General features: G+C 44.0%; 1 protein-coding gene across 11 annotated transcripts in view; it reads right to left on the bottom strand.

The window, feature by feature from the left end:
- Positions 1–20517, bottom strand: part of MTCL1 (microtubule crosslinking factor 1) — a 122783-nt gene that overhangs the window by 10768 nt on the left and 91498 nt on the right. For all 11 annotated transcript variants that reach the window (XR_003902389.1, XM_029921518.1, XM_029921521.1 and 8 more), the window contains 4 exons: positions 12282–12449; positions 8510–8764; positions 3224–3520; positions 1877–1908 (listed from right to left, as the gene is read on the bottom strand). Coding sequence is in view for 10 of the 11 variants with exons in the window: in XM_029921518.1 (XP_029777378.1) it covers positions 1877–1908; positions 3224–3520; positions 8510–8764; positions 12282–12449 (752 nt within the window). In the remaining variant the exon portion in view is untranslated. The remainder of the gene's footprint in view (positions 1–1876; positions 1909–3223; positions 3521–8509; positions 8765–12281; positions 12450–20517) is intronic.

Raw genomic sequence — 20517 nt, 5'->3', positions numbered from 1 at the left:
GGGGACTTTTTGCCTTGAGGGTTTGGATGGATATCATGGAACAGAGGTGATGTGGTGGAGAGTCTCAGCAGGGGGCAAGGTGACACAGATATAAAACCGCAACACATCTGGAACACGCACCGTCACGTGAAGACGCACAGAACAAAGAATGGAGGGAAGACACGAAACTATTAGAAGCAAGAGGGAAAACAGGAGGGTTTTGATGTGTAAGTTTTAGTAATATTTCTGATATTATGCTATTTAAGCTTTAATTTAAGGTTAACTTTTTCAAGTTTGCATGTCTTTTAAAATTAACAGCAGCAATTAAGGTAAAAAATAAGAGGGGCGCCTGACTGGCTCAGTAGCAAGAACATTCCTCAGTAGGAAGAGCAACTCTTGATCTTGGGGTCATAAGTTCAAGCCCCATGATGGGTATAGAGATGACTAAAATAAAAAACTTTAGGGGTGCCTCGGTGGCTCAGTTGGTTAAACATCCAACTTCAGCTCAGGTCATGATCTCACAGTCTGTGAGTTCAAGCCTCGCGTCGGGCCTTGTGCTGACAGCTCAGAGCCTGGAGCCTGCTTCGGATTCTGTGTCTCCTTTTCTCTCTGCCCCTCTCCCTTCATGGCCTCTCTCTGTGTCTGAAAAATGAATAAACCTTAAAAAAATTTTTTAAAAAATGAACTTTTAAAAAAAGACAAAAAATAAGAGCTTGTGGGCAGGGAGGAGCTCTGTGGAGGTAGCTGAACTTTGTTGATTGTTCCATCTGTGCCCAGCATTGCTTTGTTTTACATGTAGAAACACATTTAAGCTGTAAAGAAATTGAAACGCCTCCTGTTTCCAGATGAGGAAACTGAAGTACAAGGTAGTTAACTAACGCATCCCAGGGCACAGAGCCTGAAACCAGCCAGCCTCCTGCTCTTGCATGTGGCCCTGGACGGTCCAAGAATGACCAGATGAGAAGAACCTGAAGGACAGAAACACGCCTCAGCAGTTTTGGGTGGTTTGGGATGGGCCGATATAAGGCCAAAATGGGAAGGAGATAGTAGTTGATGGACTTGAAGTTTACAGGAAAACCAGGGATGACGAGATCTGGAAACCATGAACTGCCCTGAGGAGAAGTTTCCTGTGGTGGAAACAGCATGTATTCATCTATAAAGAAAAAGCATGTGTGTGGAGCTGGGGGTGGGGTGTGGTGTGGTGTGTACAGGAAATCTTTGTATTTTCCACACGGTTGTATATTTATAGTGTCTAAATTTAAACAAATTTGCTTAGATGTGTTGTTTCAGATACATCCTATCACACGTACGACCTAATATATATGATAACTAACATCACTGACATCACTTACTTTGTATTTACTTCAAAGTTTACTGTTGGGAATTTTTTTTTTTTGAAGTGGGCTCCATACCCAGAGAAGAGCCCAGTGAGGGGCTGGGCTTTAAAATGACCCTGATATCAAGACCTGAGCTGAGATCAAGTGTCGGATGCTTAATTGACTGAGCCACTGACTGCCAGGAAATATCTTAATAAATCCTCCTGCGAAAGCTTCTAGTGCACAGTATATAAAATATCTCGCATGAGAAGAGAGGGGTCTCTGCAGACTTTTCAGAACCCGGTGAACACATCATTCCTTTATATACACAATACACGACTGTCTCACCATGAAACTAACACCCACACGAGTACAGCATGTCTCCAGCTTCTCTGTGGCGAATGATGGAAAATAACCACATTTATGGAATCAATAATAATAAAGCAACTACTTATTCAGAAGTCTTATGTTAAGTCATTTTGAAGACAGTGTTATCATGACTGCAATGACAAGACAGAGTTTTAAGACCAAGAGGTTTTCATTTCAGTAGCCTGACTAGTGTTTTCATCAATCTTACTTACCTTTGAAGATTTCCCTTGTGGTTTTCTTCTTCCTATAAAGGAGAAACAAGATCGTCTGAGTCAGTTAATACTGGCTGCCTAGGCACCTTTGACGTGCTAAGTTTTGCTCTTCTTCCATAAAAAAATACCATTTAAAATGAACACCAAGGCCAAGTTTGGGTCAGGAGAGCTACTGTCTCTCAGCCCTTTGAAGTACAATAATAAAACTAGAACCCACAGGGTAATGAGCAATTGGAGTCCCTGCAGTCCAGGAAGGAGCGTGTGTGTGTGTGTGTGTGTGTGTGTGTGTGTGTGTGTGTGTGTGTTTGGGTTAAGCCTTGCTGTAGAAGTTAACACAACCTCCTTAGGCATGGGCACTTTCTTGGTTGTAAGCATGGCCATTTGGAATCAGAGGTGAACTTAAGTTCACTTAAGTCATTAACAACTTCCGCTTTGTACCAATCAATGTGGAGCCACTGGGCACTCTGGAGCCGGGACAGGGCAGGCTCCTGATCCCGGTCTGCTTTCTCCCCGCTGTACACCTGCACCGTGGGAGCCACTGATAGATCAAATAGGGTGGCATGTTGGCGATGTCATGCCACCTGGCTACATACTGCTGAGAAGGTACTTGACCTCACAGACACCTGACTCAAGTATAACTGACCCACATTTCAACACTACTTGATGAGAATTCTTTGAAGTCTGTTAAGTGTTCAGGACAGGTTCAATGACAGGTACAGCGACTTTTAAACTGACCCACATGTAATGATTCCTAAAATCAAACCCAGTTTTAAAACCTAGTTTTTGAAAGGGCATAGCCAGAAAAACCTGATGCTGAGCCGTGGAAATTTCAGTCCAGAGCTTACCTCACAGATTTGCTCATCTAATTTATGCATGGCTTCTAAGTGTTGGATTTTTTTTCCCTCTCTGCACAGAACAAGAATTTATAGTATGTCATTGTTTAGTGACACTATTTCCAAATGTGAGTACTTTCTTTAGAGCAGATTTTGTTATATGACTTATTTTATTTATTTTATTGTTATATGATTTAAAGAGAGGTTGAAGACCTATATAATTCCCAGATAGAACTGTCTCCTGTGTGTTGTGTGAGGCCTTTTGTTCACAGAGGACACAGTCCTGTGTCTTCAAACCTGAGACGTGGTGGCAGAGTGCACCCAACCACAGCACATGCTGGGAGTCTGGGGTCAGGACCACGAAGCAGAGCTCTTGGTGTTGTGAACGTTTCATGTGTACTGGACTCAGAGGCCGCGATGTGCAAAGCCCTGGAGGCTGCAGACCACACGGCCAGGTTTCCTGACAACCCCCTGGTCTTGAAGTAGTTCGCTGGACCCCAAATCCCAAGCCGACCTGGGGAAGGCAGTTCCTGAATTCCCGCTGGGGCCCTCGGGCCCGAGGCTCCTCTGGCTCGTCATCCAGGGACAAGGCGTCCAAATAGAGATTTTCCCGTGCTGAACACCGGTCCGACTCCTTCAGCTTGGACAGCGGCCGGTCTTCAAACGGGGCGGAGTCTGTGTCTGCACAGGGCCACACCCCCAAGGGGCGGGGCATGCGGGGGCTTCCAGGGTGGGCAAAGGAGCGGATGTTGCCTTCTTTTGGGTCACAGAGGAAACCTCCATTTCTCTGAGGGCTGTTTTCTTTCTGCAACTTGAGGGTTTTAAAAATGAAAACAGTTAGTCTCACTTTTCTGTCTGTTGCTCTCTCTAGGACCACTGTTTCTCCCTAATTTGGAATTATATTTGGGTTCATCGGAAAGACTGTAAGAAGTAAATGTTCTTAAAGGTCTGACCTTAATTTCAAAAGTAATACATTACAGATGCTTTTATTTTTAAAAAAATCACAATTTTATCTGGACTGGAAAATCTGCATTAACCACACACACAAGCCAACTCCTTCTGATAAGAATATATATATATTCCTATGTGTAACTTGGAGTACTGGATATAACTTGGCGTACTGCTCACAGGAAGTTACATATTTATTTTAAAAAATTGAACACTGTTAAATGACATATTTAGAACTCCCTTTATACTTTTAGAACTTAAGGCACACTCAATTGAGAAACCATCAATGATAGCAAATTTCTGAGGGTGAATTTGATTTTCCTAACTAGCAGGTTTCCAATTATAATACTGTCATTTGGGATGGGTCTCCTATATAACCCAAGTGATCCAATTGGGTGGTAACCACTGGGTGTCAAAAACAACTTCCACTTTGCTTGAGGGCATTAAAGCTTAGCTATAAAGTTGATTAAAGATCTCATCTGACTAAAAAAAAGAAAAATAACGCCATATACTTTGGAGTCATACCCTTTTTTTTTTTTTTCTCCTGACTTGGGAAAGAAGCAGGACCCCCTGAGTTAGGGAGGCCTGAGTTGGAGCCATTGTCTTGTGGCTTGCTTGTTTCCTCAGCTCAGTGTCCTCATCTGTTAAATGGGGGCAGCCACAGCTTCCCGCTGTGGAAGGGAGTAGTCAGGGGCCACTGGCAAGGCGAGCCTGGCAGGGGCTGGGCCCACTGGACAGCGCGCTGCTTGTCGCCGAGACCACCCTGACCTCGCTTGGGCCTGGGCTCACTGATACACCTCTTGACTATTTACGGCCCTAGAACTCACCATGTGGAGCCATTTGGGAAGGGAGCCAATGTGAAATCACAGGGACAGGCAGAGAAATGCCGGCAGGGTGGAGGCTAACTCCCTGGGGAAGCCCTAACTGACCGCTTCCCTCTGGACTCTCTCTCTGGAGCTTTCCTCACAGCCTTCCTTTCGAAACATGCTCAGAAAGCACAGCTGAGGCCTGAGACTATTTCCACCTATGTGTCTCCGCTGGGGTCTTTACTGGGTGACCTACTCACACGCTCTGGCGTATTGGCTGCTCTTCTGACCAAGAAAGTTATCTGAAGGGCAAAAGTGACATGTGGATTTGTCAAAAGAAGAAAGATTTTCAGTCCTCAAGTACAGAGGTGGTGCCAGGAAGTTCTAAAACTCCCTTGGAAGCATTAATTTATTTTTTTAGGAGCATATTTTACCAGCTACACATCTGTGTCCTCACTGAAGCTTTCATCCATGAGCGGGAGGTATGTGTGGCCTTTGCATTGTCAGGAACAAAGACATTCATGAAAGAATGGGGACAAGGAACTTTTCCTCACTTTTAGTAATTTCTGAGGTGGTGGATTATCTTCATTTTCTGAGAAAGATGGAGTTTCAAGTAGCCAGAGCTTAAATGTTAGAGTCTGAGAAAAGGTCACAGCTGAATTGTGGAACTAGTCCATCACTTTGGGTTTCAGTTCAGCCCCTCTGCTCTCAACTCCAAGACACAATTCTTCTCAGTTCTCTTATAGATGCTAATGTTTTCTTTAAAAAAAAAAAAAAAGCCAAAAACCAACAACAAAACAACAAAAAGGGAAAGCTTTTTATTATGTTCATCTAACGCATGTCAGTACAATTTAGTTTCAACACATGATCATCCCTAAGCTATTTTGGGTGAGAATTAAAACGCAAGAATCACATTAGAAGCTGTAAATGTGCACCAAGGGTGTGTGTGAAGGGGGGGAAAGAATGACTAAGGAGGAGAGCTTTGAACCAGCACATTCTAACTCAGCAAAGTGGGATTCAAAAATAAACCCAGGCAGCCAGAAGCAATGTATACTGAGTCTGGGAAGTGTTAGGTTTCCTAAAAATGAACTGGAATGGGTTGGCTGGAGGTATCTGCTTTAAGATGCCTCTGGGGTGTTGTAATAGAATAATGGGTCCTTAAAAGGATCGAATTTCCTAGGAGAGTCATTTCAAACCAGCCATCAGCACCTACTGTACTTAGAATCCTGCAGTAGAACAACTTTTAGTGCAAATGGAAAATGGAAAAGATTTGCATTTCAAGTAACACAGGAAACAACCAACCTTCAACAGTGTCCCCTTACCCAAAGGGTCAAAAAAAAAAAAGGTCACTTTGTGAACAGGTTTAAAAAAAATGGCCTTTCAGGTTGTAGAAGCAGCTGATTTAAGGAAGTTACTGGAAGGAGAACGGAATGACACAGGGTCTTTCCTGTAGCTCTTTAGTACAGCGGCGGGTCCTATATCATCTGCATGTTAACTGGGAACTTAATTCTAAGGAGAAATGTAGTGTGACTCCATAAAAGTTAACTATCCCCCAGTCAAAGCTAGACCGACAAGAGACGTTGATAAGATAGATGGTATGTGTTATATGACCTAAACCACATTCTCACAGTCATCCATCATATAAAATGCCTCATGTGACACAGAAATTATGTTGGAATTTAATGACACCGGAAGAGTATGAAGCATGTGTTCTGAAAGTGGAAAATGGATTTAGTGTTACTTCCTTCACCAACTGTGTTAGGATGATCACAGTCAAGGTTACATGGCTCACCAAGTAGTCAAATGACAAGAGCACACATTATGAAAAATGTTCACTTGTATTTCTTGCTTATCTAAGGAACGTGGGGCTAAAAGTTCAACGAATGATAAACAAACAAAATCTCCACACAAACGCACACTTCAGTCAACTTCCTCTTTTGCGGAGAGTGCCTATAACTGCTTTATCCAATTTTCAGGATTGGGTACCAAGGCTTATAAAATCGTCTTTTAAAATGTTGCATATTTGCGGGAAAGGGCCAGATTTATTTTTGAAAGCCACAACCACATATCTGAAGCATCATTCACTGGCAACAAATCCTCTTCTAAAAACAGCAGCAAGATCATTGCACAAAGCCAGCGGGACCCACTGCACAGGTTTCGGGAACAGATGACTGCCTGGAACCCATGTGTCTTGAATCCATTATGTTCAGAGATGTTAACCTTGAGGAGGGAAGTTCTGAGGCTGTCGGCCTGGTAGAATTGCTGCAGTCTTGCATGGAATTTTGTCTTGCAGAATTGCAAGAATACTGACAGAGTCAGAAATGGGGTACAGCACTTGCCCATTCTCATCTTTCAAAATACTGTTTCTTAAAATGCGGCGACTGCTCTTCCCTGGCCATGAACTCTTCAAAAGTGGAATATCATCAGATGTCTTACTGTTTTTTCCTTTACTAGGAATTCTTCTTTCCCAAAAGTAAAACCCTAAAAGGCTTGTTTAAATGATAGCCAGGGTGTGACTTCCAAAGAGCAGCAATGACAAGTCCAAGGAACCCATGGCTAACAGGCAAAGGGGACCCCAAAGGGGCCACGGCAGGGATCCTGACAGCCTTAGTGTGGTACAGGAGGGACATAAGTGAACGCTCCTGGAGGGAAAGCCAAACCTCTGATGACAGGTGCCTGGGGTTACAGAGAAACTGGTTAACTGAAGCTGGATGTGATAAATCAATGACCATTTTGCAAGAACCCCTGCTATTTTTGCCTTCGCAATTCCCCCCAACAGCTGATCCATTCAGTAGAGCACAGGCACACAGAGGATTTAATACAGAAGATTCTTCTCAAGTGATGCATTTCTAGGCCAAACAGGAAGTGGACACCTTTCTTTTGATAGAATTTGGGGAATTTTGAAAGGAGACACGTCAGATACCAGCATGGTGACTCAGTTGTGTGAGTCATCAGGTCGAGGAAGAGCTCCTGCCCTTTTCTGCAGTGTGTGCCTTCTTCTCAATGGTTTCTGAGCCAAGGGCTCCTGGCTTCTTTTTTTAGCTTGTTCACCTTCTCTCCCTCCCCGACAGCATACAGAACCTAACCCTGGGCATTGCACTGGCATAACACAGGTCCCACATCTGGGAATGTCAGAGCATATTTTTCAAAAGGTTCTCAAATAAATGCCAGCAGTATAGGTATTTGTAATAAGGTTCTTTTTCCTGAACTTGGTTTCTTATTGATTAATACATTTCCTTGAGGCCTTGTAAATTTAGAAGTGTGACTGGCTGAAAGAAATTTAAAAAATACACATACGCTATGTAAAAATCAAGCCAGGGAGGAATTCCAAACCCTCATCAGTTTAATGTGAAAACTTAATTTGTGCATCACTCAGGCATGACCGTCCTAAGTCTGATGCAGTGTAGACAGTGATTATCTGGAAGGTAGAAAAACAACTCCCCCTCCCCCACCGAACCCATCTGGGTGCTGGAATTGTTTGTTTAGCTGAAGGCGTTGAGCTACCAGCTCCCTCCCCGATGACGGTCCTACCTAATCACAGCTCAGCAAGACCACAGCAGGTGCAAACAGCCTGATTTCCAAAACTTAATTCAGCAATTTCTTTCCTAATGGACAGCAATTTCATTCAAGTTGGAGCAGTCACTGTGACCACATCTTCAGTGTCCAACTTCAAAGGTAGTTTGCTCCTTCGCAGAAATCACCTTGTAAGACCTGAAATAACCTCATCTTTCAAGTTTAGTCTTTAACTTCCTTTAAAATGTTACCCCCTGCCCCCCAGCCAAGACATACCATAGGTACATATGCAAGGAAGTTACCCACAAGCTTTGCCACGAGAAGATCTGTGGACTAGCAGGGCTGAGTCTGGGTCTCCCATGCTAGAAATTCTATTTTTTTCCTCTTCCTTTGGAAGCCCGTAAAACATCCTGATGTATTAAGGACCTTGCTATAGGCTGACTTATTTTTTTTCCCCTGAGTGCTCCGATTTCCAGGTCAGTTTAGTTGTCTGTACCCCCTTCCCTGTTGGCTGGTGCCCAGTACTCCCTTACCTGTTCTATTCTCCACAAGAGCTCCTTCTTCTGCCGCTCCCACTCCTGCCGGTCTCTATCTAGACGGTCGAGAAGCTCCACCTTCTCCCGGTTCCAGTTCTTCTCACTGTGATGAATCTGCCAGCGCAAGTCCATGACCAGGCCGTGACTTTCGGCTAGGAGCTTCTGGTGCGTCTCCCTCTCCTTCTTGAAGTCCCCTTTGCTGTCGGTGGAAGAGCCTGGTTCTCCCAAGTTCTTCTCCCTCTTCTCTTCCAGCTGGCAGGGAGAAAAGACTTAGACCTTAGTCCCTGGCCAGTCTTGTATTAGCAGGTGAAGAAAATCTCAGCAGATTTGCATATTATCCCTGGAAACACATTTCTGCCAAGATCTGACCAGTCTTATGGAAAAAACATTTTTAAGTCCTATTTATGAACATTTGACAGAGTCACACAGAATGTAAAGCATGAGTCCACTTAGCTTCCTAGAGTCGGCCTCTCAGCTCCACTTCCTGACTCAGTTACCACCCTATCTTATCTTCCTTCTGTAGAGCCCCTGGAGGGCATGTCTGTCTCTAAATCCTCAGCCCTATGTGGACAGTAGTGATGGAGTAGCAGTAGGACCTACCAGTCTACAATAAATATCCACTACACTAAACAGTCATGAGATTGAATACCAAAAACAAACAAGCAAAATAAATTCCATCTAGACGTACCATATTCAGACCGCTGAACGCCAAACAGGAAACCTTGGAGGCAGACAGAAAGACATACCGCACCCAGAGACATACAGATATGAATGACAGCAGACCTCTCCTCTGAAACTATTCATGTCAGAGAGACTTAAGGGGGAAAGTGTCAACCTCGATAGACTTCTATGCTCAGCAACACTATCTTTCAAAACTAAAGGAAAAAATGCTTTTTAAACAAATTAAAATAAAAAAATCATTTCCAGCAGACCTGTATTTCAAGAAATGATGGAGGAAGTTCCAGGCAGAAGAATTATGAGACTAAGAGACACTCTACCACACACAAAAAATGAAGAACACTGGAAATAACAGAAATACAAACAAAAACTCATTTTCCCCTATTTAAAAAGGTTTTTAATGTTTATTTATTTTTGAGACAGAGAGAGAGCATGAGCAGGGGATGGGAAGGGAGAGAGAGGGAGACAGAGAATCTGAAGCAGTCTCCATGCTGTCATGCAAAGGGCTCAAACCCATGACCCGTGAGATCATGACAGGAGCCGAAGATGGATGTTCAACCGACTGAGGACCCAAGTGCTCCCAAACTCATTTTCCTCTTATTTTTAATTGCTTTAAAGTATTACTGGGTGCCTAGAGCAAAAACGGTTGCAACGTAATGTGTGTTTACAGAACATGTAGAAGTAAACTGGGGCAATGATAGCAGAGAGTAGAGGAAGGAATTGGGACTAAGCTGTTGCTGCAGAGCATGATAAATGTTAGCGAAAGCTTCATGAACATAAAGATGCATGTTTTCCCCACTCCAGTTTGGCAGACCCCTGGATTTTACGGATGGACCCATGTTAGTCTATTCAATTCTACTAGGCTTCTAATCCATCCTCCTCCTTAAAGCCGGGATAATCTGTGGCAACTGTAAATCAAAATGGTTTCCTTCCATGATGCAATCAGGATTTGTTTCAATCTTTTGCATAGTCTTCCTTTCCCTCATAACCTGACTAGGTGCGGCTCCTCGGAGGTACTATACCCCTTTCTTCATTATGCTTTTTTGTTTGAAACATTCTTTCTCTCTTTTCCCATGTACTCACTCTTGTTCGTATCCCAAGACTCATTCTAAGCAGGACCTTCATGACCTCCCCCTCAAACCTCAGGCTGAAGTGTGTGCCCTGAACACGCCTATTCCCTGGTGGCACTGTGTATAGGCCTGGTCGGGCACTTATCACACTATTATAAGTTGGCACCCTTGTCTGGGTCTCCCGCTGTACTGAGAGCCCCTTCAAGAAATATCTTATTTGTTGGCATCAAGAACAAAGTCTGAGTTGGCAGTTAAGTGAAGGAATCACGAATTTGGGCATTGACACAATATGGCCTCCACTGGGATAAAATACTTAACTTTTGGTGGAATTCACTTGTTGCACCTTTAAGTAAGAAGACAGTAAAGATGGGGGTATTATAAATGAATTAGCCTCGGCCTACATTCATTGCTTTCGGGGCTGTAAATGTCTCAGAAACTTCTTCAACGCTTTGGGCAGAAGATGAATCTTTACCTAGTACCACCTGGCTTCTAGGTTTGAAGTCCTATTTTTATTTCTTGGTGTTTGGTGACTCTTCCAGAGATTTTATGTGTATGTAGCACATGTGTGGGTGGATGCCAGGTTTCTCTAAAACAAAGACGAAATATTTTGAAATTGGCTCATCTCAAAGATTAGGCCTCCTTTCTTCGGCTACACCTACACTTACATCTTTGAAAATATTTGGCTTTCTCCCCCACAAACATATTTTAAAATAGGCTTAAAGGCAGCTCACCAGAGAGCATCCTTACTCATTTTTCCTCCACTGCTGACTCTTCAGGCTGTGCACTGAGATAAACAGAGCAGCTAGTAAGAATCTCCTACTGCGCAAGGAGGCAGGATTCATAACTGGGTCAGTGGCTCCGCCAGCCTGGCCTGGTGCTTTGGTTTTGCTATGCTTTGCTGCTACCTCTGCAGAGAAGTCTGTGTCTCCGCTCTACCTGGGGACTATGAGCCTGACACCACTGCTCCCTTGGGCCAGCTGGCAATGCAGTTGAACTTGTGGGTGTGCCAGTGAAGCTGTCTGCTTTTGACATGACAGGCCCTTTCATCTCTTATCAAGGCCATTTGGAAGATGTCTCCATTCTAGGCAAATTTCTTTGTCTTTCATGGCCTGGCCAATTCATATAAAATTCATTTAGTTTATGATTTTCCTCAAAATAGGGCCTAGAAAGTATATTATCAAAGATGCACAGATTTCCTCCAATCATGATCAAGGTGCTGGAAGAAATCTGGAGAAATAGCTTAGCGAGCAGACTCTGGGCAGGAGGTGACATTGGCTGTTAAGGATTTCCAGGAAGAAAACACTTAGAAAAGGACATTTCTGGAGAAGTCTGCCCTTAACAACCATGGCCATGGTCTAAAATCTCGGAGGAGGTTCTGCTCTGTTGGGAGGGTGCAGGCAGGGCCCCGTTCTCTCCATTCAAGCACTAAAGGCTCCATGATCTGAGACCAGCCACTTCCTCTGGGCCTCCATTTCCTCCAGGGGACATAAGGACACGAAAACTGATCAGACTGCCAGGGCACTTAGTGGAAGGTCTACACGCTCTTTTCAGTATTTGGAGAAGTCTAGAGGAATGCACATGTTTCCCTTTTCCAGAGATAACTAAGCCACAATCTGCATTTTCTTTGTTTCTGTCTGAACTATGTCAGCATATTTTGATCACCACTTCATGCTAGGCCATCCTGGGACGGGTGAAGTATGGAAGTATCGCCTTGTTGAGAGCAGAATGTGAAAATAAACGCTACTGTCCAAAGGCGTTCATTCAGTGGAGATCGTTTCCTTCTTGGGAGAGGGACTTGGAAAGGGGAAGAAGGTGCCTCGGAAAGCTGGTAATTTTAAGGGGAGGAGAGAGCGAGAGAGAGCGAGAGAGCAAGCGCAGGCAGCTGTTCTGGCTTTCTCAGAGCCCAATGATCTCTTTGGACAAGGATCACTGTGGATGGGAGGTACTGTGCCTTCTCCCCGCCTGGCCCAGAGGCCCAGAGGCCCCACGGTCAGAGCTGGGAAGACGCCGCAGTCAGATACCTGTTCCAGGCGGCACTGGAGCGCCGCCCACTCCACGTCCCAGGCGGCCTTGTCGCTGGCGTACTGCTGTTGTAGCCGCCTCCGCGCATGCTCGTCCTCGCGCAGCTCAGTGTGCAAGTCCTCCAGCAGGGTCTTGAGCGCGCGGAACAGCTGCTGGTTTTCCACCACCTGCAGGGGGGAACTCGGAGTTGAGTCTGCCAGCTCATGCAAGGGTATTCTCTAGATCTGAAAAGGAGGGGAGCCTGGCATCAAGGGGGTGGTGGGCTGTGTCCAAGGGGTTATTGCAGTGGGTGTAGAGCCGGCGGGGGTCTGCCCAGTTAGTGCGACGAAACCACGGTGTCCCCCTGCTGCCGGCCGTCAGGCTCCTGGGGCCGAGACTCCTAAGGGCCTGTCGGAATACAAGGGAGGCTGGCACTCCAGGCCCAGAAGCAGAAGGGAGGACGCTCCCGTGTGATTTCAGACGTCCAAAGCTGTGATTGGGGATGCAGATCTAGCAAGATCTGAACACTCACCGACATATGCTGTCATTTTAATACCAGCTATTAAACAAGAAGGGACTAAAAATAGGCTCTGTGTCTCTTATAAACAGAGGGTGGTCATATGTGACCTGTATGGATCAGTATGGCCATGTGGGGAAGGGCATGCTCAGCTTTAATAATCAAAGCCAAAAGTGAATGCTTAACCTGTTCATGGAGGCTTCCTCGTGGTCCTCTGAGACAGAATCACTGCCTCTCTGTTCTGCTGCACCAACAGCACCAATAACCATGGCACCTCCTTGTTTTCTTGTGGCGCCCCTGATGGCTCCACCACCATGGTAAAGTACAGGGGCAGGGGAGGGAGACAAAACCTTACCCACTCGCGATTTCCAGTGTTTCACACAATGCTCAACCCATGGGGAGTACGCAAACAGGTCTCATAAATGAAAATGGGATTTTTATCCCTAATCCGCTTATGCCTATTTTAGAATATTTTATATTTTCTAAAATCCATCCTGCCCTTTAAAGGCACATTCAAAGCCACAGTTGCTATCTTAGTACATTTTAGCATGAATGCTATACCAGAAAGGTTTGTCTAAGTGAATTAAATACTGAATTAATTATGGTACCTGGATAATAAAAGCCCCATGAGTTCATCTCTTCCGATCAGACAGAAAACACTAAGTGCATCATGAGCTCCCAGACTGTCTCCAGGCTATCTTGTTTGGTGCATTTATGAGGCAGGTAGAATCAAAGCTCTCTCAGTCCTGTCTGGATGCAGACTGTCTTGACTTTGGGAACACAGAACCCCTTACTCTCAGAGTGAATCCCTTGTGCTTGATAAACCTCTCATGCCAAGGTCAGCAGGACACGATCTCCATCACGTGGAGAGTCAATTGTGATCCTAAAACCATCTAGTTAATCCCTAAACACGTGTGCACATAGATAAAAACGGCCAGCCACATTTGCGAAGAATTTAAGATACTTTGGCTATCTGTTTGGATTTAAATAAAATTGAATTAGAAAATAGAAACTCCTGGGGCGCCTAGGTGGCTCAGTCAGTTAAGTCTCCGACTTTGGCTCAGGTCATGATCTCACGGTTCGTGATTTCGAGGCCTGGGTCGGGCTCTGTGCTGACAGCTCAGAGCCTGGAGCCTGCTTCGGATTCTGTGTCTCCCTCTCTCTCTGCCTCTCTCCCACTCATGAAAACACACACTCTCTCTTTCTCTCAAAAAATAAGATAAAAACATTTAAAGAAAAGAAAAGAAACTCCTTAACACAAGCAGATTTATTGCTGAAAACCCCCCAGTTTTCCCTGTAAGCTGTCTGAAGTTATAATATTATATGCCATAGACTTTCAATTGGGAGAAAGGCCTACTTATTAGCATTTATTGCTTTTTGATTTTTCTCCCCTTGAACACTAATTTTTACTTTAATAGCCCTGAGACTGAAGCCATGATGAGTACAGTTGACATTTGCAGGATTCAGCAACTAGAGAACCGTCTAAAAACCCTACACATTCCTTCCAACCACCTGAATATAAGAAAATTACCACTACACTCAGTGAGCTGCTTAGGATATATAATAAATCAACTTGTCACCAAACGTATTTATAAATTATATAGGCGCAGGTGAGTGAGAAGAGATATTGCAATATTTTTGTTTTCAGAAATCCACATACATCCTCTGAGTATAGAAGTTGTTTGAAAGATTTTATTTATATTTATGGTAGATTCATTTGGGATTTTCATCTTTGGATTCTAAATTAAAAATATATATATATCACTACTTTTGGGCTCCTGGGTTGGCTCAATCATTTGAGTGTCTGACTCTTGATTTTAGTTCAGGTCGTAGTCCCAGGGTTGTGGGATTGAGAGAAAATTGGGATTTTCTCTCTCTGCTTCTGCCCCTTTCTTCTACTCATGCTCTTGCTCACTCTCTCTCAAGCAAACAAAAAATCACTACTTTTTAAGTCTAAGTATTTTAAGCATAAAGTAATGGTAATAGGTTTGATCCAGACTGAGTAGTCATTTAATGCTCAGTGAAGAAAAAGCAGAAAACCATATAGTCCATTCTTTTTTTTTAATGTTTTATTTATTTTTGAGAGAGAGAGAGAGAGAGAGAGAGAGAGAGAGACAGCATCAGCAGGGGAGGGTCAGAGAGAGAGGGAGACACAGAAACTGAAGACAGGCTCCAGGCTCTGAGCTAGCTGTCAGCACAGAGCCTGACACGGGGCTTGAACCCACGAACTGTGAGATCATGACCTGAGCCGAAGCCAGATGCTCAACCAACTGAGCCACACAGGCGCCCCACAATCAATTCTTGTATGTAATCAATAGGGCCTTACGAATCTACATATGAATGTAGTCAGCCTGTGGGGTTCTTGGCTTCGCATTAAATGGCTCTGACAACATTAGGACCAGAACTTTGTGGTCCTCGAAAGCAAGAGTTCACATGACAGTCCTTTTGCACACTGAAATTTTGGTTCCTCTGGAAATAGGTACTTTCTGGCATTAGCAAAGATCAGATTAAATAAAATTAAGCTTTAATGTTTTTATGCACATCTGGGTCAGAGTAATCAACACAATGTGCTATTATACCAGTATAATATTAATCATCATGGCATGAGTTCAAAAATTGCTTTGGGATGAAGGTGGCCAAAGGGAGCAAGAGAGTCCCCAGAATCAATGTTGTGGTACTTGTTATTATAATCACCCAGGAGCAGCATGTGATATGGCAGGAAGCCACACTAGCTCTCTGCCATTAGTGCACAACACCAATAATTGATGCCCAAGTAAAAATTTCTGAAGACCTAGATGGGCATGATGTTTCTAAAAACTTTTTCATGACAAAAACAAAATAAAATAAAACAAAAAACAAACAAAACAAAAAGCCAACAACCCCAAACACCATAAAAACAAACCAAAACCATAAAACAAAAAAACAAAAAAAACCCCCAATAATGAAAAGTAATACTACTTGTTCCTAATGGGTCAGAGGGTGTGCGAAGATCAGCTATCGAACCATCCACCTGCATGATGTTAGTTGCATCTTGCATCAGTGCTAGGTGCATACAGTCATGCTCCCTGTGTTACAGAGGAGGAACTAGAACATGCAGCAACTGAGGAGCTGCCAGGCTCTTGCTGCTGGGAAATGCAGAACACAGCCTGCAATCCAGGTCTGTCCCACCCAAGACTGGACAAACCGAGCCAAGATATTTAAATACTTACATTATATTCTACCCAGGCTTTTTTTTTTTTAAACTTTGCCTACGAGAAGCCACTTAATCTCTAGAAACAAACTCCATCTTCCATATCAAAGGTAATACTATTAGTGAGCCATCCTGAAAGAATGCTTTAAAATTACTTGTCTTACTTTTTCTCCCCATGGTGGCCCTTGCTGGGCAATGTTTTGGATAAAAAGATGACCCTAATCAGGTTGAGAATGGAATCAAGAGTCTCTGGTCTGTTTAGAGGTCTTTGGGTGAAGGTCTTCCTGGATACAGAATTTTCTGAAACTTCTGTGCCAGGCCCCAATTATGCAACCTTTTTTAGCTTATATATCTGTAAAACATGAGGCAATTTCAATGAAAAAGACCAACTTTTTGATCTCCTCAAGATCAGCTTGTTGGCTTTCTGTCGGGGCCCCGCTAAGTTTTCTGTCTGCCTCAGGCAAGGATTATCACTCCGTTGAGTGAGCCAGGAAACAAGATTTGCATCTGGAGGCTGGAGATTGCCATTTCCTGGTCAAAATAACTTTGGCGACTGTCTTGCTGAGCTAGACGTGAGTGGCCAAGGCACACAAAAGATCAAAACCGTATTCAGTGTTAGTTCTCCATCCCCCAAGATTGCTGAGGCAAAGTCGGGGCGCTTCTTTGATATGCATTCAACTCTGTAGCCTGCTTAGGTCAGCTTGCCTTGTCTTCCCCCCCTGAAGACTATATAAAGAACAGTTCTTTGAATAAACGCTCTCTTTCGCCTGATTGGAGAACTGTGAGTTCTGTCTTTACTCTCTGCGTCTCCCTCTCCTGCCCCCTTTTTCTCTCCCTCCCTCAGGAGAAGGACCCTCAACGATTCTCCTTTCCGCCCTGACCGGCAGGGCGGACAAAACAGGTACCACCGATCGCTGATCGCTGGACGAGCGGCCCTGGCCGTCGGGTCACGACAGCTTTCTTTCAAAAAAGCAGGAATAAAATAGCTCCATGATGTCCTTATCCGCAGACTAAGGACATTTCAGCCCTTCCAGTTCAACTCTCTTGGGCAGGCCTTACAATAATTCCAAAATTGGGGTCAGGAGCTTGACTGTGCTATAAAGTGTTAACTGTATAACAGGTTCAAGGTTGGGCTTCAGCTAATTAAGGCTGCCACCTAAATATACAATAAACATTATTAATGGAAAGTGAAAAGGACGTTTTTGAGAAAGATAACACACCAAGATATTTGTGATGCAATGCCAGCTACTTGATAATATCATTCATGCCTGAGATTTCTAAGATATGTGTTTCATAATTCTGTGAAAGAGCTAAGCTACCATCAACCAGTTTGCTTGTATCAGAGCCATTCGTGCTGGAGATGAGTTTAATCCAACACTGGAACAGATAGATTGTTCTGTTCTGTTCTGTTGACCTGCTGCTATGGGGTGGCCCACAGAAAGCCAGATGGCCTCTACTTTCTGTATTCATTTAGGCTAGTAGACATAGGCAGGGAATTCCAGAATGCTGTAGTAGCTGCCCTTGACCCTCAACACAGGCGGGCATAGGTCCTATTTTATAATTACAAAGAGGGAGACCTTGTACACTACTCAATAAAGTAACTCCTCTATCGGCAAGAGTCCCAAGACAAGTCCTTTACTGTGAGATCAGACAGAAAGGATACATTTACACATCCAGCAACATTTTAGTAACTACGCCCCTCATTGTTCATACTTCTATTGTTCTATTCAGATTATTTTTAAGATACTTTTCTAAAACTACTATTCTCCCATAGATAAAAAAAGAAGGCGTCACTGAAGACTGGCCATGAAAACATAATCTCTGACGGAGGGTTACAGAGATGCGAGATTGATGTTTGTACAAAAGTCATCTGTCCTTTGACTGAGAATAGGCAGGTGATCTGGGCCACGAGGGCTCTGTGCTGCAGGTCACCATAACTTTTGGAGAGCTTCCCAAGAACACATGTGGGTTTGTGAAAGAACTGATGGACCCTACATTCAGTAAGTTATAAATACAGAGTTACCAGCCACAGGCTTCAGAGAAACCAGAGCAGGTCTGATGAACATCAAGTGGCCAGATGGGAAGAAATCTGTTGTAGCAGGGTTTAGAGCTTGTTGCATACTTAAAAAAGATGTCATAAACTGCTGACCATGGCTAACGCTGGGAGGTGGGACGGGGACTGAGAACGTCCTTTCCTAAGTATCTTTCAGTATTTGTGGCTCTTCACCTCCTGCACCTGTGCTATTTGCACAGTAACAGAAAGAAACAAAAACACACAGCAAACATGCGATGCTTCATAATTTTAAGCTCTGGTCAGGTTCCTTTTTTTTAAATTTATTTACTTGAGAGAGAGCGAGTAGGGGAGGGGCAGAGAGAGAGTGGGGCAGAGGATCTGAAGCAGGTCCTCCGCAGACAGCAGAGAGCCCAATGTGGGGCGAGAATCCATGAACCATGAGATTAGGACCTGACCTGAAGGCAGATGTTTAACCGATGGCGCCACCCAGGTACCCCTGGTCTGGTTCTTTTTCTAGAGGGTTGCTTGTCTCCTAGTGAGGTTGTACAGAGGTTGCAAAGTCTACAGAATAAACTGTGGCACAACAGACAAAACTGAAAGGTAAATGTGATTTAGGCTCAAGAGGAGAGCTTCCTTATCAAAAAAAAAAAAAAAAAAAAAAAGAGCAGATCACAGTTCTGACATATAGGTTCTGTCTGGCACAGGTGCTCTTTCCAGAAGTTTCTGCACCTTGGGCAAAGAAGAAAAGTGGGTATCCAGGTGAGTCGATGCCCGGGAGGCCCAGGGAGCCAAAGCCGCCACTGACTTTTTACTTAGGGTGGCTCTTGAAGGCCCTAAGCTCCAAGTGAATCATGGACCAGGGAGTGACAAAGGTCCAGGGGAACAGATTCTACTTGGTCCTAAAGCTGGGTCCTGAGAGAGGCTCCTTAGTGACCAGCTGTCATTGGAGACTAACATGAAACATAATTTCATCAGATCTTGCAATGATTTTAAATCAGTTTCTCTATATTTGTACTAAGATGCTTTCACAATTTATTTATTGGGAGGGGCAAGGAAGGGCAGAGAGAGAGAGAGAGAGAGAGAGAGAGAGAGAGAGAGAGAGAGAGAGAGAATCCCAATCAGGCTCTGCACTGTCAGCACAGAACTTGATACGTGAACTCACAAACCATGACAACATGACCAGAGCTAAAATGGAGAGTCGGACACTCAACCAAATGAGCCACTGAGGCGCCCCTATACTTAGATGCTTTAATAAAGAATATTATGCCACATCCCTGGATGAAAAAGTGACTTCTCTTTGAATAAATTAATCCAACTCAAAGGCCATTAGCTATTGGAACCACATAATTCTGGCACTGTCAATAACCTTGCTTAAAAATCTTGATTTTGGGAATTACTAGTAGGTATAAAACACATATGGAGCCTTAGGTCTCAAAAGCTTAACATAGTGGCAAGCATCCTGGAGCTTGGTGAGAGCTATCCAATAAGCTCTTGTATATTTTCCAGTTCTTCCAGAAGGCCGGGCAAGCTGAAAGTGCTTTCTGTTCTTGAGGACAATTGGGTTCCTGCCATGACATCCCTAGTCGTGTGACTAAAGATCAGTTAACAGGGAACATTCACACAACCAAACATTTTCCAACCTGACAATTTTTTTATGAACTATTCCCAAAGTTGACTTGATACATGTAAAAAACATTTTTTTTAAACCTCTTTGGAGGTGATGCATTTTGCCATTTACTGCGTTCAACTGTGAGAATGTTCACCATGACGCAAAGCGAAGGCTGAGGCCTGGGAAACTGCATTACTTGGGAATATAGCCTTGGGAAAGGAGTCCAGCCATGATCCATGTTCCACTTATCACCTTGGCAGGATCTCAGAGTTTTTGGAAAGGGTGCAGCTCTCTGAGACACGTGTTCTTACTCTTGCAGGAAGGCCGCCAGCTAATACCCATGCCATGAAAGGGCAGGCAGACCCGATAACTGAGAACGTTCACTCCCAGGCGATCAGCTGTTGTACAGTAGAGCTCATTAATCTTCTGTCCTCGGACGGACGGCATTGTGCACTTAACTGCTATGGACAGACTGATGGGTCCATTAAAGGCAACTCTGATTCTGCCCATCAGCACCCTACCCTGGAGGCCCCCCCATGTGCTTCTACGGCAAACCATACAAATTGTACAGTGGGATTAGCCCCTGCAAGGGGAAGACCTAGAAAATCAGCTCGGGAAGAACGAGGCAAGAAGAGATGACATTCCAGTACACCAGTCCAGCTGAGTGACTCTGCATGATTTTCCACCTCAAGGGTAAAATTTTCCATGAGAATTGTTTCGAAAACCAGATGTGTTACATTTTTTCCCCTTTTCCTAAGCATTTGGATGCACACGTGGGAAACACCCAACGTGTGATCTCAGACGCGGTAGGTTTATGGCTGAGTAGCAAGCAACAGATGTATTTGAGTTAATCACAGATACTTTATAGAACCGACTGACGACATCTCTTTTAAAAATAATACAAGTGGTAGGTTTTAAAGGACTAT

Source organism: Suricata suricatta, chromosome 14, assembly GCF_006229205.1.
Source record: "Suricata suricatta isolate VVHF042 chromosome 14, meerkat_22Aug2017_6uvM2_HiC, whole genome shotgun sequence".
In the NCBI taxonomy this organism is placed as follows: Eukaryota; Metazoa; Chordata; class Mammalia; order Carnivora; family Herpestidae; genus Suricata; species Suricata suricatta.
Note: the sequence above shows the minus strand (reverse complement) of the source record. Positions and strands in the feature narration are given on the sequence as shown.